Source organism: Martes martes (assembly GCF_963455335.1).
Source record: "Martes martes genome assembly, chromosome: 12".
NCBI classification, from domain to species: domain Eukaryota; kingdom Metazoa; phylum Chordata; class Mammalia; order Carnivora; family Mustelidae; genus Martes; species Martes martes.
This window is the reverse complement of record NC_137900.1, coordinates 77,424,396-77,451,185: the sequence shown is the minus strand read 5'-3', so window position 1 is coordinate 77,451,185 and position 26,790 is coordinate 77,424,396. Positions and strand designations below refer to the sequence as shown.

The 26,790-nt window shown below is 45.8% G+C and overlaps 1 protein-coding gene across 1 annotated transcript; it reads left to right on the top strand.

The window, feature by feature from the left end:
* Positions 1-2,288: 2,288 nt before the first annotated feature.
* On the top strand, positions 2,289-26,373 carry TNFSF8 (TNF superfamily member 8). Its single transcript, XM_080820282.1, has 4 exons — positions 2,289-2,747; positions 12,398-12,440; positions 23,279-23,350; positions 24,678-26,373. The coding sequence occupies exons 1-4, from the start codon at positions 2,553-2,555 to the stop codon at positions 25,070-25,072; spliced, it is 705 nt and encodes a 234-aa protein (XP_080676408.1). The 5' UTR covers positions 2,289-2,552; the 3' UTR covers positions 25,073-26,373.
* The last annotated feature ends 417 nt before the right edge of the window (positions 26,374-26,790 follow it).

Sequence of the window (26,790 nt, the reverse complement as noted above, 5' to 3'; positions counted from 1 at the left end):
AGCGAGGGGGGCTCAGACCCGGGGGGTGGGATGCCAGGAAGCTTGCAGGCTTGCGTGTGGAGGAGAGGCATGGGGACAGCAATGAGATCGGGCCCACGGGCTGCTGGAGAAGCAAACGGATCTGAAAATCTCAACCGCTCAGAAGGTTCTGAGTAAAAACAAAGGGTGATTTTTTCCCCCTTGTCAGCCTTCCCTCTCAGGACATTGTACTGTATGCAAAACGTGTAACTGTAAGACAAACATTTTTTTCCACTGCCCTTCTCAGCCCCACGGGCCTTCAGGAAGACCTGCACTTCAAGCAAAGCCGTTTTATTTTTCAACACCCACAGCTTCCATTCCATAATCAGAAGTTTTCCACTTTCATCAAAGAGACTGAAGACAGAGGCCAAGGGAGCAAATCTGTTCTCAGCGGCGCTGGGCAGGTTAGAGAGACCCCGCTACCCACTCGCTGTCCGTGCCCACCGCCGGCCACAGCCTTCTCACCAGATCAGCTAGGTGCACACCCCAGAGGACACTGGCTGGCTTCAGCCCCACCTCAGCTACTAGACCAAAGGAACCCGTGCACCCACTGCTTCCAAAACTAAGCCTGACTTGGGGTCCGGGGGGGGGGGCGTCAGCTTCCTTAACCGTGACGCAGGTACAATTTATACCAGTCTAGGTAGCGCAAGAAAGCAATTTACCTCTTGATGGCTCTTCCTTCTCCAGGATCTGTGATTTTAGGGTTTCACTGGAAAGGAATATTCAGACCAATCCCTAGAGTCTGACCCAACTCCGGTGACGCTCAGCTGTCTGGGATCACTGCATTTGCAGCAGGAAGAATCATCCAAACTTGACTTTGAATACAGGGCATTTCCTTAGGAGGAGCTGGGCTTCCTGCTGGCCCTCTGAGATACTGTGCCACCAAAGATGAGCAGAAAGGCGGGGAGGGCGGGTGCTTACAGAGGACTGGGTACTTCCGAATGAAGTTTTCAGAGCTACAGCTGGAGGCCTCAGCTCAGCAGTGATTCATATTTTAAATGGGGTATTGAAATGGAGACCATTAGTAACCGCAAAGAGGACAATGCTGTCCCCTAGAGAATCTATTGTATCTGTCCAAATTCTCCACTCGGCCCAGGGGACCACTAGGCATGCTTGACCCAGGTGGGCCAACACCTTGGCCAAGTCCATCCCCATTCATGGCGGGACTCTCATGTGAAATGCACAGCAGCTGTGCACGCATGGGGGGAAGGAGAGGGGTATAAGGACCCCCACAAGGTGCCAAGGCCAATAGGGGGCAGGGCGGAGAGCAGATCTCTGATTTTCAGCCTTCAAGCCCAGTGATGATTGAATGATTTAACACGGACAGGGGGTGCGAGGGCAGGGGGGCGGGGGGGGGGGGCGGCGGTGGACAGGTATGTCTACGCACCAGGGTGATGTCATTGATCGACATTTCCCATTTGGCCGAAACAGTTTTCACATTCTCTGATCCTCAGTTTTGCCCTCCGTGGAAAGGAAATGTGAGCTGCGTCAGAGGGCAGAGGTGAGAGCGGAGTGAGGCAAGGTGTCAAGTTCTGCTAGTCCCGGCGCGGCACCCGAGATGGTTGATCTTCAGTTGCAATAGTCACACACACACACCCCTTACCCCACGCAGAAGACACACACAACACGTGCCCCACATCACGTATGCGACACGCACATGCGCCACGCTTGCATACCACACGCCCACCGCCCCGCACGCCGCACCTGCGCCCCTCACAGAACACACCCCCACCTTGTGCACCACCCACTTCCCCACCCCCACCCCGACCGCCAGGCCCTTCCCCTTTCTGGGAGCGTGCCTGCGGACCCAGGTTTCTCTGCACGCTTGACACCCTCCAGTGCAGGCAGCAGGATTTTTTTTTTTTTTTTTTTTTTTAAAGATCAGAGTTTCCAGATTCTTGTTCTCTTTGGATTCGCCCCTACAATTCATCCTCCCGCCGGCTTGCCCTCTTGGGATGAATCTCCACATTCGTGGGCTCTTCCTTCCCAGGGAGCTGGTGGTATCTCCAGTTTTCAGCATAAACTGATACGATCAGACTGAACCCTTCGGGGTCCCTTCTAGCCCCGTCCCGAGACTCCAGCTTCTCCGAGGTCCGGCAAAGAGAACTTTTCTGCCGAGGTCTTCTGAGCTGCAGGCCTCGCTACAGAGAATGTGCGGCTTCTCAAGCAGGAAGGCGTTTTGTGGCTGAGTCTAAGTGAAACAGAAGTTGCTTTGTGCACACACACACACACACACACACTCCCCAGAGTAGGGAAACCGTCATTTTCTTACTCGCCCTCTGACATTAACCACCTTCTCTGTCTGCACTCAAATTCATCCCTGGCAATGAAAAATGAGCCTCTCCCCCACCCCTGCTGCCGCCTTTCGCCTCACGCCCCCAGAGAAGAGTGTCTCCGTGTGGCAGCCGGTGAAGGTTTTTTTCCACGTCACATGATCCAGGATGCAGGGGGAGAATCCTTCTTGGAACAGAGATGGGCCCAGAAGTGAATCAGATGAGGAGAGATAAGGTGTGCTGCGGGAAGACTATATAAGAATGGACCCAGGGTTGCAGCAAGCACTCACCGGAGTGGCCCCTTCTCGAGACACAGCCATGCATGTGCCAGCGGGCCCCGTGGCCAGCCACCTGGGAACCACCAGTCGTGGTTACTTCTACTTCACCACCACGGCCCTGGCTCTGTGTCTCGTCTTTGCTGTGGCAACCATCATGATGTTGGTAGTTCAGAAGACGGTAAGTGGACTCCTGGTCGCCTTTCCTTTCCGATTTCTGTTCAGTTTTCCCCAGAGAGAGAGAGAGAGAGAGAGAGCGAGCCTTGAGAATAAACTAATAAACTAGTGGAGAAGGGAGAGGGGGAAAAAGCACCTAGATCATGCAGAAAGACAGAGAAAAGAAAACAGAAACTCAGCGCTCTGAAATAATTTAGGTTTTAAGAGAAAAGTGTGCTTGGCCATCACCTCAAAACTTTCCAGACTCACGTGGGCCAGAAGAAGAGAGGGGAGCTATTAGTATTAAGATATTAAGATTTCAATTTTGCTGGGCCGGAGACGCGTATCGATAAAAGAAGGAAGTGATAAGGAAATCTGATAACCGATTTGCACGCCTCGCGACCATGTCTTCAAGGTCTGCCACCAGATTCCAGGGTTCTCTGTTCTCAGTCCGAACGTTGCTGAGATCTCTGGGGTCTCCTCCTTTGCCAAGAGCTTTCACGACAAGGAGCTAAGTTTCAGTGCCCAAGATGTATGAGGAAAGGAGCAAGACAGGAGGCCAGGTTTAACTCCTTAGAGCTATTTAAGCCTATAGGGCAAGTTGAAAGCTTCCTCGTGAGTCACTGTTTGGAAGAGTTTAGGATGTCAGGAGAAACCTAGAGCATGGAGGCAGAACATAGAAATGCTTTTAACACCTGTTTCCTTGGTGATTGCTCAGAATACTAAAACGACAAGAAATCAGACAAGCAATCATGGGTACCCACTGTAGTGGCAGACTCTCTCAGGAAATTTACTTTGTTTGGAGGAAATGGTACGATTTGTTGCAAAAGCAGAAGAGACAAAGGAGGGCACTTCTTCATATTTTAGGAAATTGGTGTTTACAGAGAATGCGGCCAGTGTCCTTTTTTGCAGAAAATACCGTATTGATGGTATATATTGCTCATGAATTTTTTAATGAAGTAAAGTTTTTGTTAATATTGGTAATTTGAGAACTCACTCCCTCTCCATGCCCTGCCAAAGTGAGAATGTTTCTGTTTATTCCTTCTGAGCTCCCGTTTTTCATTACAATCCTGCAGAACTTGTCCCAGTTTCCCTTCCATTGTCTTAGGTTGAATGTTTTATACCATATGGATTGCTGAAAAGAGCAAGGCTTTAAAAGATTTTGGTATCTGTTTCTCAAGTGTCATCAGCTTTGAAATTTACATGAAGCTTGGAGGCTCATATCTTCATAAAAGTGAAAGAAAAAAGAATTACTAACATTTGATTTCAATAGTGGAACTTATGCAATGCATCCTTGAATGGGTTCATCTACAGCTACTAGGAGTAATACTCCTGAAAATATTCTAGGGCATTTTTTTTTTTTTTTGGTAGAGGCTAGATGATTTCTATAATTCTAATTTGAAGTAAACCAGAAGTATATCATTTTATAGCAATGGCCAAAGAAAAGAAATTGAAGTAGTCTTTAAGTTTTTTTAGTTAAATGTTGTAGCTAGAACAGCTAAGAAAGAGGGGAGGGAGGAAGGAAGGAAGGAAGAGGGGGGTGATGGTGAAATACAAAGCCTGAGAGAGCTCTGGAAGGGTCCTTATTCAAATCCATTCTTTCCAGGAAGGAACTGCAGTGGATTCTTCTGGCCCATTTTTGTATATGTGGAAAATCAGGAACAGAAAGGAGAAGGGGCTTGAACTAAGTCATTCTGAGAAAGTGATGGCATCAAGACCATGCTTGATTGTTTAATGAGAACAGCACTCCCTTGGCTAATGCAGCCAGCCACAGAAGCACTTAGAAAGTTCGTTCCTGCTCTTCTCTCAAGAGCTTTATCTTCTTCTGCATCCATTTCCTTCACTTACTCCTCATGTTAGGATATGAAAAGATTCACTTCACAATCTGATTGTAGGGTTTGGTGGGCTGTGGTTTCTTTAGTCTGGCAGATATCAGTTACTTGCTTAAAAGCTAAGGTTTGTAATACTGATCGTGATATTAAGGGTTCAGTGTTTTGCACATACATCATTTCCAGTAAATTATTCAGACATTAACGACTGCAAGAGCTGAGAAGAGTTATTCCCTTGAGTTATCAAGGAAGGCTTTCTGCAGGAAGAGGAAATGCAGGCTGACTCTAGGAAAGGTAGAACTTAGATAAATAGAGAGACTCTAACAGGACCTCTGGTAAGGAAGTTAATGGGAGAGACCCAAGAAACTTAAACTCACATCCCAATTATCAAAAAATGGAATGGGTCAATGACTACATAGCACTCTGTGTTAGGTTGGAAGGGGCAGAGATGGAGTACCATGAGAATGGTTTTACTGGCCTATGAAGTCAAAGTTCTGGGTAAGAAGCACATGAGCACAAAATTTAAAACAGGATCAGTCATAATATATAATAAGTGATGGAAGGTAGCCACATAGGGTTTCCACGACACCACAAATTAAGGAGACAGAGTGTTCTCCCAGGTTTAAGAAACACTTCACTGGAGATTAGAGTTCTAGACTGGCTTGGGAAATTTAAAGCAGGTGGGAAAGGCGAATCAGAGGAGAGGGGGCACTCCAAGCCAATGGATAAGTGTGAAAAAGTGACGGAGAAGAGAAGACACAGAGAATGTAGAAAAACCAACAAAGATTACCTTGAGATTGGCCTAAAGACCAAAAAACTCCAAGGTCAAATTCCTTGGGAGACACAAAGAAGAAACTTAGGTTTCAATCTCAAATATTTATTGGGCATCTTCTGTGTGTGGGATGCCATTCCAGGCAAGGGGATCGAGCTTGAAAAAAGCCAACAAAATTCCCGCTTTTGTGTTTCTTATAGAACTACTTGTCTAGTAATGTCTTTAGAGTCCCTGTGGTAGTTTTTCTTAATTTATATTTAAACCAGTGTATTTATTATAAAATATTATATTCATATGGTTTAAGAAAAGTAAACAGTAAACATGGGAAAAAAAACTAAAACTCAATCACACCATGCCCACCCAACCACCAATCCCTCTTCCCTGAGATGACCACCATGAGCAGACTCTCCCACGTCCTTCCAGAAATATGTGTGTGTCTGTAAATAGATAGCATAACATGCTGTTCTATTAGACTCATAATTTTGCACCTTGCTGTATTGAGGTGACAGTGTATCTTGGAGACCCTTGCATGACAATGCATGAAAGTTTGTCTCATTCTTTGGGAGGGTCAGAAAGTATTCTATTATACGACTGCTTCATAACTTATTTTGTCTGTGCCTAATGAAGGATACTTCTATTTTTCTCTAGAAGTTTTACCCACTGTGAACATCTGCAAGTATATCTGTAGGAAGAACTCCTAGTGAGGGGAATAGAATGTGTATTTTTCATCTCAGTAAATATTGTCAATACAAGAGATTGTATTGATATTGTATATTGTATATTGTATATACTCTTGAGTCAGCAAAAGTCCTACCAACAAAGAGACACCTCTTCACGACCATATGGAAAGACAGAAAACTGATCTGTTATTAAGTAAGCACAAGAGAGTATGTGCATATGCATCAGGATGAAACTTCCCACAATTTGTACAGCAAAGCAAATGAAAAATAATGAAATGTGTCTTATCTTGTCCAGAAAGGAGGGGTTGTACAAGGAGATAGGCTGCAAAGCTGGTGGTAGAGGCATAATTTCAAGAAGCTCTAAGGTCTTCAGTCTAAGAGCCAATTCTATAAACCTAGGGACTGGGTTTATCAGTCCCTGAAAAGATTTGTTTACATTCCAAAATGTTAGAACGAGAGTTCAGGATCATTAGGTTTTTAAGAAGACCCTTTCTAGGAAGAGAAAGCAGCTGCCTCCTTTCCCTTTGTAAGTAAAGAAAATGCCTTTAAAAACAAAACAAAACAAACATATCCTTCCAGTGCCATTCTACATCCCCATCAAAAGTGGACTGAGCGTTCAGTTAGGCGTAGAGATTGTTGGTGGCAGTGATATGGATTTTGAGTTTGCTTTGACGTTCAAAGACAATGTAGGGGTGAGTTGAAATGCCCCATGATGCTTCTTTCTACCCACACTACTCTCTACAGTGCATTCAATTTATCAACTAAAAAAAAGAAAAGAAAACCACAGAAAGTTTTCTCAGAGGCAAGCCATTTGCTAGGGTAGGAAGGGAGGACCCACGTGGACAGAGCAGGACCCCCGTTTTCTGACGATTCTCAAAGTAAGGCCCAAATACCCAAGAGCTTGTGTTCAGGGCAGAATGGCACAGAATGCCATCGGTTGGAGGGGAGGAAGAATTTCTTCTTGGGATGAGGACGGGGCTTGCAGAAGAGCTAGAACAGAAGCTGAGCCTCCTCCAAGAATTAGAAGGATGTCTTACGCCTGAAGTTTTATTTTGAAAATTTTGAAACCTATAGAAAACAGGATAGTAAACACCCATATAACCTTTCACCTAAATTGACTGGGTTAACATTTGCCCTATTTGTGCTCTTTTTATGTGAATGACAGTAAGGTGCAGACGGCGTAGCCTTTTACCTGCACCTGTCCCAGCACTCATCTCCTCCTTACTGCAAGGCCATAATCACAGCCAAGGGAGTCAATGTCAATTCAGTGGTTCCATCTAATAATAATGCATAGTCCATATATCAATGCTCCCCACTTGTCCAAAAATATCTTCTACAGCTGTTGTGCCTTGTCTTGATTGGGGATCCTGAATTCACACTCCGGTCACACACCACATTAGGTTATGTCATTTTCAAGCTATAACGTTGCTATTTAATAGGTGGCCCTGGGAGCTTATTGGAAATGCAGAAACCCAGGCCCAAATCTAGACCAAATGAATAAAAATCTGCCCTTTAATAAGCTCCCTGGGTGACTCCTATGCACACTAAAGTTTGAGAAGCAATCATTTAGCAATTTCCTCTGCCCTTTGTTGTTTGTTTCTCAGGACGTTGCCTTTTTCAAAGGGTCTGGGTCAGTGTGCTTATAGAATTGGCCAACTTTTGGATTTGGCTTCATATTCATCATGATTATATTCAGATGAAACTTTTTGGGGCAAGAATAGTACATAGGTAATATATATTATTATAGCACACCTAGGGGCGTACGTCATGTTATCCCACTATTGGTGATGATATATGGTTACTTGATTAAGGTGGTGACTGCTGGTGAACACTTTTGTCTTTCTTACTAATAAGTAATCTATGGGGTAGTACTTAAAAGACATATAAATATCTTCCATTCCACAATCAGGGAATGAGCCAAGGGTCGGAGAATGATGATTGCCTAAGCCTATCATTCTTTCTGCATTTATTAACTGCTATTCTTCAGTAGAGAAGAGCTCTCCATTGGAAGGAGAGTGGCAGGTGGAGCTGGGGCAGGGCTTTCCAGGTGAGGCAGAAGAGAGAGCAGAGGCACAGCCCAGAAGCAGGCAAATCCAAGGGTCAGGAGAGGAGTGGCAGGGCCAGAACAGAAGTCAGCCCAGACTGCACATGGGAAGAGCAGGAAGCAGAGATAGTTGGCAAGAAGCGCTGATAGAGATAGGTGAGAGAGTAGGACACTATGTCCATCAGGAGAGTAAGAAGAAGATTTCCTAAACCCATGTATGAGCCCAGCCTGTAGCCAACCCCCGCCCCTAATTCCTTGAGGGAAGGAAGACCTCAGGTGTTCTGATAGCCTAATGAGTAATGTCTTTAAGCCATTGCCACTCAAAGTGCGGTGCATGGCCCAGCAACATTGGCATCATCTAAAAGCTTATTAGAAATGAAAAACCTAGAGGGTCCATCCCAGGCCTACTGAACCAGAGTCAGCATTTTAACAAGATCCCTAGTGGGGAAAGCACTGCTTTAAGCCACTCTGTTCTAGTTTCCTCCTGGACTAACCATACCAAAACCAAGGCAGCAAAAAAAAAATGTCTTCTCTTGAGGATTTTCTATGACCTCCATCTACTTTCTCATTGAGTCATGGGAGAATTTCCTGCCCCAGCTCCATCCTGCCCTACTCGAGCAAGGCAGCGTAGCATGGCGTTGAAGAGCACTGCCTTCCAATTCAACACACTTGATGTGAATCTTTTCCCTGCGGTCCACCATTTGTAGGACCTTCTGAAATTTCTAAGGCTTCATCAGTCATGAACTCTTGGGGTAAAGACCAAGTGAAATGATGCATGGAAAGCATTTATCCCTGGAGGACTAAGCAGCCTCATGGAGGGCTTCCTCATGCTAGCTTGAAAGTAAGGGAAACGTTCCTGGCCCCAAATCTCCATGACCCACCTTACAAGACAATATGAAGCCAGCAAAGAAGGGGACATGTAATCGCCCTGGCATATTCCAAATGTTGGTTGCCTTGGGCCATTTTCAGTTTCAAAGGACATTTGGATCCAGAGCATGCTTGGTATCTGATTGCTTCTGCACAGCACTGCTCTGTAAAAGAAATGAGGTTTTCAAGGTATTGGGGCAAATTAAGCACATCATCAGGATCAAGAGAGTAACCAAAATAGCTATCATTTTGAGCACTTTTCAGTACTTTATATACAATATCTTGTTGTGTCTGCAACAAGCCAGTGGAGGGAAGGATGATTAGCCCTCTAATTACAGTGACAAAAAGGAAGAGGAAAACAGAGTCCTGGCCAGGGAACATGATTGCAACTGAGTCATTCCACCTGCGGACAAGTAGGTTAAATGTGACGGTTCCTCCCTCCATCCACAGAAACACTGTTGGAAATACCCATCAGACACCTGGAGTCTGAAACAAAAGAGGTACAGTGAAGGGAGTGTAGCTGGTTGTTAACCAAGGAGATGAAGTTTCCTGAGCTACTTAGCGGGAGCTGAGAATGACAGCCTGGGAGGGTCCATTAGCTTGCGTCTGTGTCTAGCCTACATTCCACTGACCACAAAGCCAAGTCAGTGTCTAGCCTACGTGCCACTGACCACAAAACCAAGTCATTGAGCAAGACGGTCCACATTTCCCCAGCCAGGACTCAGATCCCCAGGCAAGATTTGGGAGAGAATGCTAGGACTGAGGAGCACCTTGCCAAAGAGAAGTTGATGGACAGCACTAAATAGTGCCTCCGGCATAAACAACTCCCAGAAAACTGTAAAAGTCACCATCTCTTTACACCCTGCCATTCTACCTCCAAATGCAAGGATTGTTAAAGGGAGGGGAGAATGAGCATCACCAGCCTTGGCCTCCTGAAGCTAGCGTCTCTCTTGGGGCAGTGGAAAGAACACCAGAGAATTTCAATCCAAGATCTGCCCTGACTCATGAGTGTCTCGAGTTCCTCTTCTGTTAAATTAGCCTGATGGACTGAATGATGTCTAGGTCCCTCTCTGGCTCTGCTTCCCTGATCTTTTCTACCAGGGGCAGCCAGGGGAGCTCTGGCAAACCTCATCCCAGGAGCTCTCTAAAACAGGAATAATCACATTTATGTCTTGGATGCCCTGGGCCCCTGTACTAAGATATTTTGTTTCTGACATGCTCCTGCCTAAAGTTGGGAAACCAGGAAGCCCTCCAATAACCAACAGAGGCCTCCTCTGACCCCCATATAAATGAAGTCCCCCTCCCAGATATTGTCTCTTACAACCTTGCCACGCACACAGAGTCTGTTCCATGGGCCAGGAGCTTCAGTGACACCTGACAGCTTGTCAGAAATACGGACTCTCAGGCTCCAGCCAAACCAGCTGAATCAGAATTTGCATTCTAACTGCCTCCCTGGGTGATCCGCATCTATGCGTTAAGTTTGAGAAGGGTTATCTTGAAAGGCTCTCTTCCTTTGTTGTCCTTGCCTCAACTTGCAATTCAATTCTTATATTTATTTGTATATCTTAAATGACAGCTTTAATGACTAAGCCATAAAATCCACAGGATATCTTCCGTGACTAACATAGCTCCTGGCACACACCAGACCAGGTGCTCATTCGACAGGTGCTGAATGTCTGACTTCCTGGTATTTCCGGGATGGCTCGTGGAGGCTGGGATGGTCCCAGTGCTTCTACTGTGCCAGCCTCCTCTCACTCTCCCTGGACACTTTCCTGGGGGTTCGACGAATTCAACTATCTTAGCACCACATTTAAACATAGATGCTTTTCTTCGTGCATTTGCACATCACACTAACTGATGATCATACTCGGTAGTAAGCTCGCTGCTCATTAGATTTCGAAACGCTCTTCGCAGTCTCGCAGAGGCAACACGGAGGGGAATTTGGTGATGTCAGGTTTTCCTATGAACTGCAGGCATAGTTGAGAGACCACAAATACACGGCGTTACTCCTCAGGTTAAGAGCTTTCAACTAAAGCAATAAAATCAGAGACTATTAGAGCCGAGAGGGAAGGAGCGTCCAAGCCAAGTTCACTTCTTTTGCCCTGAAAAACTGAAGGCCGAAAGTTAATACTGACTTCTGCCATCTACAGGGCAGGGGTATGCCAAGGCTTTGCCTTCGGGAGACTTCCTCGGTTCATTACAACACACTTGGGCCGGAGGAGAGATCCATTTATCAGAAAATGAGCCATCAGTGGAAGTCAAAGGACAGAGCCCCCAGGGAAATAGTGGAATACAAGGGAAACTCCAGATGGTCCTAGGGGTTCAGACAGAACTCTAAGGAAGTAAGATGTGCACAGATGCTAACTTCTTGCTCTGGATGTGGGAGTGATTTTCATTCATATCAGTGTCACACCCTCTCTAGGTCTTTATTAGTATTTCAGTCCAGTGAATTATACATGACCCAACCTAGACAAGTCAAAAGAGAAATAAGATACTTTATTCCGTATTGGCAAGACCCCTGAGGTGCAGCTCCATGGCTGAGGTGGGGAGAAGGAGAGGGAGGCTAGGGGTGAGGATGTCCGTGTTTGAGATGAGTTGTGAGGGGTGTAGAGTTGTGCCCATCTGCTTCTATTGCCTTCTTGCTCAGAGCCCCGCAACAAGACCTCCCTATCAGTCCCTCCAGTCCCCAGCCCAGGAAGCCCCCCTTCAGAAGACAATCTACTTCTGCCAACCCCTTACATATCTGTATAAATATTTCTCTATATATTTATGTTTATTATAAAATAAATAATATGAAACATAATGTGAATTTATAAATATATAACATTCCTTTGTGCTTATTTATGTTATATAGTTATAAATATTTGGATATTATAATCATATATAAATTTGTAATAAGGTCATGAGGGCAGGGACCCGATTTCATTATTTACCATCTCGTCACAACGCTTGGCCTATAAACATTCAATTAATTCAGAATTTCCAACCACAGGAAAGGGAGAGATGTACCTTCCCAGGTATGTTTTCAGCATACTTTCACCGTTTGATGAATCAAATACGGAAAAAAACCCACATATATTTATATATTACAGTTGCTTGTTCTTTTGCTGACCAAAGGGGGGAAAATATCAAATGTGGAAGCAAAAACAAAAAGTCCTGGACAGGGCGATGAGTTTCAGATTCCGGTCCCTGGAGCCACCAGAAACTTTCTTTCACCCTGCTCGGCCCCCTGGTTCCTCACCTGTGAAATGTGGATAGTAACCCTCAGACTGCATTTCCGATACGCAAGTTATTGAGCAAATGGACGAGAAAGCCCAATATAAACTGGGTCAGTGAATTCATTTTTTTTAAAGAGTCAAATGGAACACGAATTCTAAATTGCATCGTGCTTGGAGGGCAACCAAAATGGAAAAAGAAAGAGATGAGTCCTTTCCACGGGATGATGATCTCATGCTGCCTCTTTTTCCTTTTCTTCTCTTCCAGGACTCCATTCCCAACCCACCGGGAAAATTCCCCCTTAAAGGAGGTAAGACCTTGGAATCGGGAGTAGATGTATATTAAATCATCCACATGACATCATAGTGGATTAACCCCCAGAAGCATCCTAGCAGTGCCCAACAGAAAAGCCGATGGAGGCAAAGGTGGAGGCTGCTCAGAGCTGAGCTGGTATATCTGCATTCATCCCAGCAGCCTTCGTACGGTACCCTGGTGCCTGCAGCTCTCTGGTTAATGAAAATACCACCTGTGCCATAGGCCATCGTGTGGACATGGACAGGCACGCAAAGGAGCATTGTGTTAAGAACTTGAGATCTGGAGTCAGGCAAATGTGGCTATGAATCTTGGCTCTCCATCCTGCCCCGGAGCCGCAGTTTTTTAATCTATAAAATGGGAATAATACTACCTACCTCATGAAGGAATTGGAGAAGGCAAGCAGATCTCATCCATAAATTGCTTGGCGTGGTCACTGGCATATTGTAATTATGAAGTAACCGGTAGTACCCAAAAGGCTTAATGAAGGTGCGATTGTAAAAACAGATGTCCCCCTTACCCCCTACCTTTCCTACCATTGCACACACTAGTTAACGCATTGTCTCTACAAGCCCCAGAGGGGATATGCAGAGGTAGCTTAACACTGAGGGTAACACCAGAGATCATCTGGTGAACATTTTCCTCACACAGAAAAGGAACAGTAAGAGCCAGTGAGGTGTCATGTCCAAGGTCATATGGAGCCAAAGCCAGAACCCAGATGTCCTCATCTCTTAGCCAAAGTTTTTTTTCCATCCCAGAACATGAACCCATCTCTACCCTATAAACTTTAGAACTTAGCATCACAGCTGGATAACCGGACAGCTCAGAGAAAAAAAGTCAAAAAGAAAGGGTGGGATATGATGGGCACCCCGCTAGAGACACCAGGGCATCTGTGGGACACAGGGTCTGAACACAGCCCCGTATACCAATAGCATCCCACAGGGAGTTTTCCTCAGGAGGCCTTTCCTGCTATCTATCACACAGACATTTAGCCAGTAGAAGCAAAAGCCGCAAGCAGACAAGCATTCTGGATATTTCAAGGAAGACTAATAACTACAGCCTTGTAAAAATAGGCTATAACCTTGGCTGGAGTTACTTCACAAGTGACCTCAATTCCCATAATGCCTCTGTGGTACAGGTGTAACCCTAGACTTTGAAAACCAGCAGGAACAACTTTATTTCTAGAATGAGGTGAGAGGCTGGCTGTGACGCACAGAGCAGATGGAGTCTGAGAGCCCTGTTACGGAAACAGCACAGGATTGGGAGTCAGAAGATGTAACACACGTTCTTACCGAGCTTTGCAAAACATCCCGGCACACCGAGTTGCTGTCATTTTTCCTTCTCTGCTCCCACCATCCCACCACCACATCCCCCCCCAGAGCTTCCAAGTTAAGACCAGAACTTCTCATGTCTTGAGAGAGAGAGAGAGAGAGGCAGTCTTTAACAGGAACACGATTCAATAACCAGGGTAGTTTTGATGAGGCAACAGGACCCCAGAGAGTCTGGATCCCCATTCCTGTACCTACAGAGTCCGTCCTTCACAGGTGGCCAAGCACAGAGACTCCCACTGCCGGTCTGGCCCTATGCTGGTGTTCACCAGCCCAGAGTGAAATAGGGGAAGAGAAGGACAAGGTAGCCCCTTCTTCCCATAGCTGACAAGTATTTTAATGTAAGGGGTGCTCTTTTCCTCTGAAAGTACATCCTTCCTTCCCGAAAGCATAAAACTGCCCTTTCTTTTACAACATGAAGCTGAAACAGATGCAAATTAAGTTCACTTGCTTTTTGTCTGAGTTATTTTGTTTTGTTTTAATGGGCACAAGAGACAAAATCAAAAGCTGCCCACTCTACTTTGGCCACTGAATTTTCGTCTGGGTGTAAATTTCTCTGGTCCATGAAACCCAAAATTGTGGGAGCAGTGGGCTAGGTCCCTCATCAAATCCCTTCTTATATTGGCCATCGCTGTATCAGAACACGCACGAATCCAAAACCAACCTCGGTTGGCAATTCAGCGTTTCTGCAGCCAGATTTTAGAAATGCCAACAGTCATCCCCACCAGGGCTATGAAACTTTTGTCAAGGATCTTCCTGTGCCTCCCCTGGCTTGATCTCCACCTTGACCTTGCGAGCAAGCAACGTGGGGGTTCGTATTTCCCTACCGCAGATGAGAAGCTGAGGTCCAAGCCCTCAGGGTGACTTGCCTGAGGTCACCCAAGAAGCTGATGGCAGAGCAGGGATCAGAATCCAGTCCTCTCTCTTCCCTGAACGACATGCCTCAGCCATGAAATGTTCATGGCCGGCTGTTGCTGTGCTCCTTGACGGTCTCCTATTTATAATGTACATCTACCTTTCTCCTAACCTGGCCAGCTGTAGACACAGTTCTAGGGCAAGGTGGAAAGAACATTGCCAAGGAGCAAGGGCTCCGGAACAGATTTTCCTGCCAGCTAGCTGTGTTTCTCTGGGCCAGTCTTCCTTCGCTCTGGGCCTCCCCTGTAACGTAGTACTAAAATTAAGTGAAAGGGGCTTTCCAGCTTTGACACGTTATGACACTCCGATTCTTTCGCTCAGTATGTAAATAGAAAAGAAAAAAAGCCCAACAATAGTCTTGAGGGAATCTATATTCACAGCCTCCTTCCCCAGTAAGCCCCTTTTAAACAGACACAAGCAGCAATTGCCTCTTTTCAAAAGCCATTGAGAGACACCTGGCAGAGGGGAGCCATCTCCCAGAAAGCCCTGGGAAGGGGCACCAGGGGTCACACGTCGTTTGTGACTGGAGTTGACAAGGGCAGAAGCCAGGTATGGTCTAGGGAGCCCTTGGCCACTAGCAGAAGCAAATCACACACCCTCGACAGGCAGTGGCCCAGAGCCCAGGAGGCAGGCCCATGTACACACACGTACCTGTCCAAGTAGGGAATTTGGAAGCCGAATTGAAACCCTCGCTTTGCAGCTGAGGCATTGTGAGGCTGGGAGATTTTTTCCCTCCCCACAGCCTCCAGTTAGAAGAAGTCAGCCTTTCCTGTGTCACGGGGTGCCCCCTCTCCACAGGTTCCTGGAGGCCCTGAGGAAGGGGAACCAGTGAATAGACCAATTCCCTGCCCTCCTCTGCAAACTTTCTCCTGAATCCAGTACCCAGCTGGAGACAGGAGCAAAGACAGAGAACAAGGTCGAACCTTGGAATACCTGCATTCTGGTCCTGGGACTTGAAGCCGTGCGCTTTCCCTCTCAGGGGCCTGGAATGTCCTGTTGTCTAAAATGTCAAGAGTGAGGAGAACCAGCCAGATGACCTGAGCCTGGCATGGATTTTGTTTTGAGGCTGACATTCCTGGAATTAGACAAATGGTGTATTTTACAGTTCTAACAATGGACAATTTTTACGTGTCTTGGCAGATTACCCTCCTCTCCACCCCCTCTGCTAAAAAAGAAAAGGTGGGCATTAAAAGAGATCACGTAAGGCTTGCTTTTCATTGTGCCCAGTGAACCTACCCGCTCACAGACAATAAAAACTGCCTTGAAGGCAATGAAACTGATCCGTGGAGGCCTGCTGCTCCGGATCCCCAGCTACCCCTGCTGTCCCGTCCCCACCAGGATGCCGCACTGCGGGCAGAAGAGGCAGGCAGAGAAGCAGCCGCCTCCCCCATCCCCAGAACCACTGCAAACAGCAGAGACCTACCTCACGTCTACCAGACAGAATGATCTGGTTCACGATTGCCCATTTCACCCGTTGTGGTGAGCCTTTTTTTTTTTTTTTTAAACTTTTCACAGCAAGAGGGGGTACTTCTGCTCAGTGGGCACATTGCTTTTCAGAGAGTCACAGGCCTTAAAGAGCCTATTTGCTTCTCCATTTACTTTGAACACAAAGCGCACTCTTATGCTGATTTTCCTTAAGGCAGAGCTAACAGGAGTCGGGAATCTCTCCGCAAGAAATAAACTAGAAAAAGGGCCGCTCAGAATGAAGGGGAATGGAGTCCTGCCGAGGCCATCCAGAGTGTTAGAGCAATCTGTACTGTAATCCCCACCCCCTACTGCCAAGGAAAGCCAAAGGGGAAGAGAGAGGAGAGCGGGGGAGGACAGGAGAGGGGTCCAGAGACAAGAGGAGAGAAGAGGAAAAAACATTCGGATCACTGGAAAACATATTAAAATTTGTATTTGAGCTTAGCACACACAGATTACAAATCTCTAAATCTACAAGAAATCCCCATCTTTCCAATACTTCAGGGAAGGAAAAGGGAGAGAAAAAGAGGTAGGAGGAGAAAGGAGGGATGGAGGGAGAAAAGGATGGAGAGAGGGAAGGTAGGATGATGCATTTCACCCAAGCTCTCTGGTCGCCATCTGTGTTGGCCTGAACTTCTACCAGCTCAGCAACATAAGTCCTGCACCAGGGGGGCAGGAGCCAGCCATCACCTGGTGTCCTTTGGGTGGTGGGCACAGGGCTCATAGCTATGCATGATTTCATCTGACCTCCCAGCAATTCTTCAGGGCAGATTGTTAGTATCCTCCCTTTGGGGGAGGATTCAAAGAGGCTGAGTGACAAAGCCACACAGCTTAGTAAAGTAGCAGAGGAGGAATGGGAACCTAAGCTTGTTTGATCCTAAGCCTAACTTCCCAAGTGCACTGTCATACCTTTGCATCTAGAATAGCTAGGAGGTGTTTTTTAAAAAGATTATTTAAGACGTTAGCAGATTGCACCATGTGACTTCAGATTCACTTTACCTTTTGAATTACACACTTTATATGCCTCATAACTACCCCCCAATAATATTAATGCTACCTGCATTTAGATTAAGTCAGGTGGTCAGATAGGTTGATCTTACAAACTACAACAGCTCACGATTGAAAAGACTCCAAAATTCTAAAAAAAACTGCTGAGAAATTCAAATGAATTCCAGCTTGACCGCCATTTGTATCTACTGGTCACTTTCCCTGTGCTTGACACTGAGCATGTGGGGATGACTATTCCCCGAGTGCTGTTTGTAAATCCCAAGTCACCTCATTGTGCTTTGTTGAACAAATAACCCATCTTGGAGTCCTTCTATCACTAGTTGGCTTTGTGGCATCGAGGAAATGGTCTAGTTGAAGCCCACTGAAATGACCCTTAGGTTAAGGATTCCCTTTGATTCTAAATTCTACTGATAAATTCTACTGGAGAGACTTTCCCCCTAGATGTCACTGTTGGGACTCTCCTGGATATCCTGCCAGAGGAAGGGACTGCCAAGACCTTGGTAGATGTCATCATTAGGGTAATTTCTCTCCTTCTTGGAAGGCTTAAAATATTTTCAACAGATGGAAGGAACATTCTACACACTCTTCTGGAAGTCATCAGATGGCCTCAAACATTTATGTGCTTAGTTGAGAAATTTTAGTCCATCAGATAATGCCATGAGCTTTGCTTTAATGAGCGTTTGGTCAGCCAGCTCACTCTGCCAAGGGGCATTGCTAAGTTGTCTCACAAGGACAAGAGGAGTAGAGGAGGAAGGGACTACTATTTCCTGAATGTCTCCTCTAAGCCACATGCTACACTGGACACTTTACATTCATGGTGTCTTTGCAACAAGCATTCATTTGGGTTGAGTATTATCAACCACCTTTATAGATGTGGTAGCTGAGGGTCCTTAAGGAGAAGTAACAGCTAAAAACCTTGACCAGAGCCCAGATGCACTCTGTCTTGTCTTGTCTGAATATTTGCTTGGAAGGTGTCTGGCAGTGAGACCACATACCGTCTGGCCAGAATGGTTGGCCTGTTTGTTTTGCCACTCTGGGCATTGCTGAATCTTGATGGAAGCCCAGTCAAGGCTGATGACTTATGACTTGGCAGGGTTCAGCACATGGTTCTAAAGTCACCTGCTGGCATTCATCTGTGAGAGGGAGTCCAGAAGGCTCATTAGCCATCTTTTCCCAGCACCTCCAGCTGTCTCATCAGTTTTCAGCCCAGTGTGCATGGTGGCTGCAAACCCACTTCTTCCTACATTTAACCCTTCCTCCTCCGTGGAAGGACTAACCGGAGGACAAAGCCCCGTACTAAGAATCAGGAGACTCTTAGTCCTCTGAACCCATCTTGGGCCAGACCATCAGTTCCTCTGGGCTTAATGTCCCCACTCATAGAACGGGGCCTTGGTTAAGTTTGTGTCAAATGGCCCTTTCAAGTCTAACATTTTAAGATCCCAAGGCAGTGTCCAGTCTTCAGGTTGCCATTATGCTGCTTTCTGGAATATGGTCTTTTCTTATCTTTTTAAGATTTCATTTGAGAGAAAGAGCATGAACGCAGGAATGGGATGTTTTGCAGAGGGAGAAGCAGATTCCCCACTGAGCAGGGAACCCAATGCAGGGTTCCATCTCAGGATTCTAAGATCATGACCTGAAGCGAAGGCAGCTGCTTAACTGACTGAACCATCCAGGTGCCCTTAGAACATGGTCTGTTCAAGCATCTTAGACAACATCTCTCTCTTTCTAGCTCTCTCTTCTGTAAAAGTGGCCAAGAGGATTTTATTGACACATGCTTCTCTTCAGGCTTCCAAACAATGCCCAGAAAAGTTCCATGATCCTAGAGGAGGCCAAGTCTGGGCTTATAAATCTTGCCTATCTAAAGGCCTTGGTCCTCAGAGAAATTCACAGAGCACTTAAGTTGTTTGAAAGATGGAATGCTCCATAGAAGGGGTAATGTGTCCAGGCTCTGGTCCTACTTTTGTCACTAAATCATGGGGTGACCTTGGACAAGTCCGCCACGGGGGTAACATTGAGGAGCACGTGGGTTATATGTTTACCAAGCCTGGACCGGGTAACCTCTCCAGGAACTTCCATTTCTACCAGCCATGCAAAGCCTTACAGAATCAGCCTGTTCATAACTTAGATTGATCCCAGATCTAAAACAGTCTGTTCTACCACTGTGGGTGTCTGGAGATCTAAATATGTGAAGAGAGTCTCCTAGATGGGGTAGAGCAACATGCCCACAAGGACAGACTGTTGGAACTAGGACTGACATTCTCCCTGCTGCAGCAAGCCTGACCACGTACAGTTGAGTCTACACAGCCCGCTAGAATAAACCAGAAGGGCCCTTCTAGGCCATCAAACCCACACGGCTCTTCATCTAGCTAAGGACACTAGGACCCAGAGAGGGAAGATTCCCAGATTCTAACTCCCAGGCCACCACCTCAGCCATGACTTGCAAACATTTCTCATTATCCCCTGCTGAGTGGTAAGTTCTTCCAACTAAACCCCTCTAGACAGCACACTCAGCTGGGAAAGGAGATGTTTTGCTGCCCATGCTCCCAGTATTCAAAAACGCCAGGCACATCACAGGCTTCCTGCTGTAGGTCCCACCACCTATTTACAAATCACACCTTCCTGTCTTCATAACCGAAAGAGAAAGTTGTATCACAGACCCAGAGGGTGACACATGGCTGGCGAAATGACCCTCAAAACAGCCCAGCACAGCTCTGAAAAGCACTAACTGGTCAAAGAGGTGAACCGCCAGCCCTGTGATTTACAGTGTGGTGTGTGTCCTTAGAGAAGGTCTTCCCATTGCCTTGTCTAGGAAATGGGGACGAGAGCAATGCTAGTCAGGAACCAAGTGCCTTATCTCTTCAAACCTCCACGTAGAGCCTTAGTGTCTGGGCCCCACGGAGCAGGCTGCAGCTCCTTCCTGCTGACAGTCTGTTAGATGTGAATCGCCAAGAGCCATGCCCTCCTCTGGGCTCCTCTCCACATTCAGCCACCCGCTTCCACCAACAGCTCCTCCAGTGTCCCCTTTCCCAGCCCCCTGCCCTCAGGCAGCTTCAGCAATGCCATTCGTGGAGAGGGTTACCTGTTTTTTTCCTGTTGCTTGAAACCACTTTTTGCTTGAAAAGATTGTTAAAGAAAAACTAAAATACACCTTGCCATTTGACTTCAGGAAATGCAAATGCTTCAGAATGAGGCTTGTTCTTTTTTTTTTTTTTTTTTTTTTTTCCATCCTTGGGTTTCTCAGAATTACAGCTGAGGTCAACCAACCAAACATACAAAGACCAAAGGGGAGAGGAAAAACAGAACCTGCATGTGTGAGAGGCAAGCCCAGGCTTGTACTTCTCCAACCACCTGCCTGTTTACGGAAGCTCACCTGACAGATGCCACCACAAGTGACATGATGTGAGGGGGGCCTCCAGCCAATGAGCAGAACCTTGTCTTGGCATCACGTGTTGGCCTCAGCCTAGGACATGAGTCCTCTCCTCCCATTTAATCTACGCTAACCTGAAGAACTATGGGGGAATAGGCAAGGTGTTATTCCGGCCCAAGGGGAAAGGCAAACTAAGCATCCCCATTTAGCCTCACTCATGCCAGAACGCAGCTGACATCCACAGAGGGAAGTAAGAGAGAGAGAAGAGATGATTCAATTCAATAAACATTTACAGAGCATCTTCTGGGCTGAGCAGTGGGGACATAGAAATAGTTGTCTCTGCTCTGAGGGTTCATAGTCTAATGGAGGAAGCAAATAGGCAAACAGAGGGAAGGTCAGAGATGACTTCGAGGCCATGCTTCAAATAAGAAATAACTTTCCCAGTAAAGGGGGCCTCCAGGTAGGGAGGCAAATTAATAAGCATGTTTGGGGGCCATGGTGCCCCCAAACACCAGTATAGTTGTCAGCAATCGACCCGGGCCATTCAAGTCAGACAACCTGGGTTTGAACCTCACTCTCCTACTGACGAACTGTGCAAATGTGAACAAGTCATTAACCTTTGAAAGCCTCGGTTTCCTTATGTACAAGACAGAAGTCACTGGAGTGGAGGGGAGTGGGAGGGAAGGGGTGGCTGGGTGATGGACATTGGGGAGGGTATGTCCTATGGTGAGTGCTGTGAATTGTGTGAGACTGATGAATCACAGACCTGTACAACTGAAACAAATAATACATTATATGTTAATAATAATTTTTTAAAAATCTATGTGCATCCATTAAAAAAGAAAGAAAGAAAGAAATCACTGTAGTACCCTTCTCATGGGGTGGCTATAAGAATTCAGTGAAAGATCAAATGTAGCATGCTTAGCAGAGAACCCAGAAAATGGCCATCACTCTGTCTGTGTTAGCTATTTTTTATTGTCTACATTATTGCTACTGCTGTAGGGATCAGAAGTACAAGAGAAGGAGGGAAGGTGGAGTGAGACTAGAGAATGCAGGAGGGACAGAACACTAGGGACCATGAACTTCTATGGAGGATCTGGCCCAGATCCAGCAGGCATAGCAAAGTCCCTAAGGGACTCCCAGCAGAAAAGAGATAAAGCCACATTTGCCTTTGCTGCAATGTTTTCTGACTCTATGTTACTCATCCCTAAAAAAGGGGAGGCTGGCCAGGGGAGAACTCTCTTAACAGCTCTCACAGTGCATTAGAAAATGAGCTCTCCCCCCCGCCCCGCCATGTTGTATCCCTGAATCTAACCCCTCAAGAGCGTGGGCTGTGGCTGAAGTAGGCAGGACAAGAATGCCAGGTAAAGAGATGGGATCAAAAAATGGCAACTGGTCTACCGGCCCTCATCACCAAGAAGACACTTTGGGCCAGAACATCTATGGGTCGAGGACAGACAAGGATCAAAACCGCTGCCTGCTTCTGCAGGGGTTGCTGCTAGCAGTGAGCTAGTTCAGACAGCAGAGGGAACTGTTTGCTTAACTTCCAACTTCTCCAAGGCTCCTGTGGGGAAGTGAGGAAGGCCGGGGAGGGATTTTCTCAGGCCTGGGGCAGAGATGCAAGTCGGGGGAATATTGTGAGCCGAATAGATACCACTCAGAGATCCAGGGAGCAAACACATCAGGGTGTGGCTGCTTCAACCCAACAGGCCTATGGCTGCCTTGTCTCTGATGGATGGAATGAATGGTCACTCTGATGACATCATCAAAAAGATGTCAATGTCAGGTCTTAGACCTCCCAGTTGCATAGACAGGAAACCAACGTCCGAAGACAAGTAGGAATTCACCCAGAATAAGCTGAACTCATGAGTCACTGCAGGAAATGTATAACTTGGCTCTTTGCATATAAAACAGTTTCTATAATAAGAAGCTCCTAAGCCAGTATCACTGGTGCATATATTAAAAATATTTTTGTTTCTTAAATACCATGATGACATAAACACCATCTTTTTGCCCTGCCAAGGAAGCTCCAGATAGCAGGCTTCCTGCTTAGATCTCTTTAATCCTATATCCTCTTAAAATTGAGCACAAGAATGCGTTTATCTCCACTGTCCAGCAAGTGGCTTGGAGGAAGAAAACTGGCTTCTGGAATCAGATAGACATGGGGGTGAATCTCAACGGTACCACCAACGTGCTTGACTTTGTGTCATTGACTCCGTCTAGGCATCAGGACATCCACTTTGCAGAGTTAGTTGGAGAATTCGGTCAGCAGAAACATGTAAAAGTGCACAGATTAGTATCTGGTGTACTCTCAAAGGCAGGACTGCAGTAATCACTACCGGAACTTTCGTTCTGACCACCACTGCCTGGCTGAGTAATGTGGGACAGTATACTTAATCTGTCTGGTGCCCAGAATTTTTCCCATCTGTAAAAGGGACTTAATAATACCACTCTCGTAGAGTTGCTCCAAGAGTGAAGTGAAGTAAGTAGGGACAGGAATGGCACCTGATACCTAGGGGAGCTCAGGTCATCTTTGCATTCCTTCCCCCAGCTTCCAGTCCTTGTAGAAGCAGCCAATTCCAAAGAACCCTAAAGTATGTGATGGCAAAATGAGAAATAAACAGGTTTCCTTTTAGGCCCCCAAATGGAAACAGAATACTAATTGTCTCCATCCAAGTGTCATGGAAAAAGAACTGGTGTCCCCAGTACCCAGAGCAGAGAAAGACATTTAATGTGTGGTCTCCTTACTTTTAGGAAATTGCTCAGAGGACATCTCATGTGTACTGGAAAAGTCTCCATTCAGGAAGTCATGGGCCTACCTCCAAGGTCAGTAATGAATCCAGGAACTCTAGCCATCTGAGGGCCACTTCCTGTGGCCTTCTAAAACTTCCTTCACTTTTCTGTGTTGTCAACCTGGCCTCCAAAGGTATTTGTGTCCGACCCTCACGCTCCCTCTCTATTCAGCCACGTGTAAGTCTGGAGCCAAGTGCACAGTACTTTTCCTCATGGAAGAGAAGCAAGCTCTTTGTCTCTGCCTCTGTCAGATTCTTCACAAGGGAAACATGAACTTGCCTTGTCCCCTGATTGACAACTTAATGAACATGTCAGCACACAGTCCATTTGCATATTGCTGTATGCTTCAGCTAAGAGGCCCCTTCTAAAGGAAATAATTCGAGGCACTTAGGCTGGGAAAGCTGAGATATGGAGAGGATGGCCAAGATTCTCTGAATAGCCATTCTGCCCGTTTTAAAAATTCAATTTTGCAGCTAGATTAGTTCTCACTCTTCAGTTGAATTGCAACGAGGTTTAAAGGGAAGGCATGGAGGCAATTAAAACGAAGGCCAGCTTTCCAGTTCTGAAAGGCACCCTGACTAATCAGTGCTGATTTTCACTTGTTGGACTCACAGAGGCTTGGCTTTCCACGCAAACGTAGCAGCCCACATGTCTGCCCATCCTCTGCTTTCTAAAAACCCCAGCTCGGAAGAGCCCCTTACTGAACACTGGCGGGGTCTACACAATTATGTTTGGCTGCCCAAAGGAAGACATAAAAAAAATGAGACAATGAATTGCTAAAGGATGCGTCTTGCTGTGAAAATCAAAAGACGGAGATTCTCCTGGACATCTTGATGCCTAAATTCGTTACTAATTGAACAAAACTGATTATCCTATCTCGGATACTTGATGCAATGCCTATAAACTAGTAGCGCCTTAGTGATGAAACATTGATTGATTGATTGATTGAATGAACATGATAGTCCAGAACTTGAATATAGTCCAGGAGCACAGGGTCTGAAAAGGGGAAGTTTAATAATTATAATAATAATAATAATAATAACAGAATAATAATATAATATAATAATATAATAATATAATATATAAGTGGAAAATAATTCTATAAGAGGTAGTATTCCATTTCCATATGTGTTTTGACCCTCCAGCTTAAAGCATTAGAGAAGAGAAACAGGGGTAGTTTTGCACCTGTGCCTTGAATATTAATTAAGCAGCACCTAAAATAAGTAACATGGAAGAGATTCCAGATGTTTAGGACAGCAGGCAATGCTTTAGAAAACATGGGTCTTGAATGGGAAAACTTGAATAAAAACTTCACATTTTCCGATCTGCCCAGTAATTCTTTTTGTCCTTCTCTCTCCAGTGTCAAAGCATATAAACAAATCCAAGTTGTCTTGGAACAAAGATGGCGTTGTTCGTGGAGTCATATATCAGGATGGGAATCTGGTAACCCAGTTCCCAGGTTGGTATGTCATCATTTGCCAAATACAATTTCTCGTGAAATGCCCAGAACATTCTGTTGACCTGAAGTTGGAGCTTCTCATCAACCAAGACATCAAAAAGCAGACTCTGGTGACAGTGTGTGAGTCTGGAGCGCAAACCAAAAACATATACCAAAATCTCTCTCAATTCTTGCTGGAGTACCTCCAGGTCAACACCACCATATCAGTCAAGGTGGATAAATTCCAGTATGTGGATACAAACACCTTTCCCCTTGAGAATGTGTTGTCTATCTTCTTATATAGTAGTTCAGACTGAACCATTTCTTCTGGCCTTCGGGAAGAAAGCCGCTCTCTACCATACAGTACTTTATCCATCCAAACACTTGGGCAAAAAGAAAACTCTAGACCAAGACTGAAATCACAAAGGGTATTAAATAATATGCTTCTCCTTCTGTCTCTTGGAAAGATACAGCCCCAGGGTTTAAAAAAAAAAAAAAACAGTTTTGAGTGAAGGGGTTTTCAAACAGAAAGCAGGGAAGCAAGGCAGTATGTGGGAAAAGTCCCACATGGGCATCAGGAGGGTTAGATTTATGCCCTGGCCCAACCACTAACTGGCTCACTGTATGACCTGGAGCTATTCCTTTCCCCTCCCTGGAACTCTGGATCCATGTCTGAAAAATGAATGGGCTGGATTTGAATCTCTCCAAAATCTCTTCCATCTCAGAAGACCAGGATGTCTTGTCCCAGACCTGTGAATTCAGATTCCAGGTAGAAGCCCCCAGCCGAAGAGAAGGCCCTCGCCTCACACCAGTATAAATCTGATGGTACTAGTAGGATCTAGCTGCATGTCACCTCAACGGAGTCAGAATTTGGGGAGGAGGTTCAGGGTACCTTCCCAAATGATGTGAATTGTGGGATCTAAAATGTGTAAAAGAAAGGACTGCCCAACTGACCATCCAAATCTAAGAGGCCTCCTGGTATTTGGAAAGCCTTCTGACCAGGCTTGACTCCATCTAAGTTAAGACTGACAACACATCAACAACATACAACTTTCATTTCCTATAGGGAAGGGCTGTGCATTCAGCAAACACTCCATTGGCGTGCGCTGGTCTGGTGATGTGGCCATTTGGTCAGGGACCAGCTGCTGTCCTTTCTCACATGATCTCTCTCTGCTCCCTCCTTCAAATGCCTCTCTGGGAGCCATTTCTGTGAAGGGCCATTAAGGGCCCCGAGTGTTGTTGATAAACGATGATGCCCCTGAACAAGGTGAGGACTTCTGAACAATGGCAACCTCCTCTCCTGATTGGGGTAATTGTGAGATTTCTCTAGCTACACCAACCTACCTTTACATCCGTCCATCTTTTCTGAAAGGAAGACCTTATCTGTTGAAAAGGACCATTGAGCTTGAAGTATAATACCCCAGAGTTTCTGCTTCAGAAGCAAAAGGGACCCTTTACTGCCATCCAGAAGAATGGAGCAAAATTTGCATTTTTCTCAAGAAAGGTGGCAGGGAAAAGAAAAATGTAGGAAATCAGGAAAGTCTGTCAGAGAAAAACTAGAAAAAGTGTTAAAGAAGAAAAGGGGGAAAAAAGCCAGCAGTGTTGGTATGGATGAGAAGGACTCAAAAAAACAAAATAGCTGAAGAAAAATTGAAATCATTTGCTGAGCAATGTGCTATGTCAAACTCCTCCTCGTCCTCCTCTTTGAAACATTCAGTAAAGTCTGCATTTCTCCTAATGCTTTCTATGAGTAGATTCTTTGGGAGGAGCGGGCATTGGAAGAGGTGTTGAATTCAGCAAGCCAAGTATGTAGTAAACACAGAGACAGGTTTTGAGGACCCAAAACCAGCAAGTAAGAGAGCACCTGGCATTTGAATTATACCCGAACTCTGAAGGACAAATGAACCTTGCTTAAGCCAACTCCTGCATTCTTGAGAAGGGATCACAATCGAAGGTTGTGTGCACTAAGCAAATTTTCTACTGTCTCATATTCAAACTGGAGAAAGATTTCATCTCTCTGAGCAGAGGCACCTGA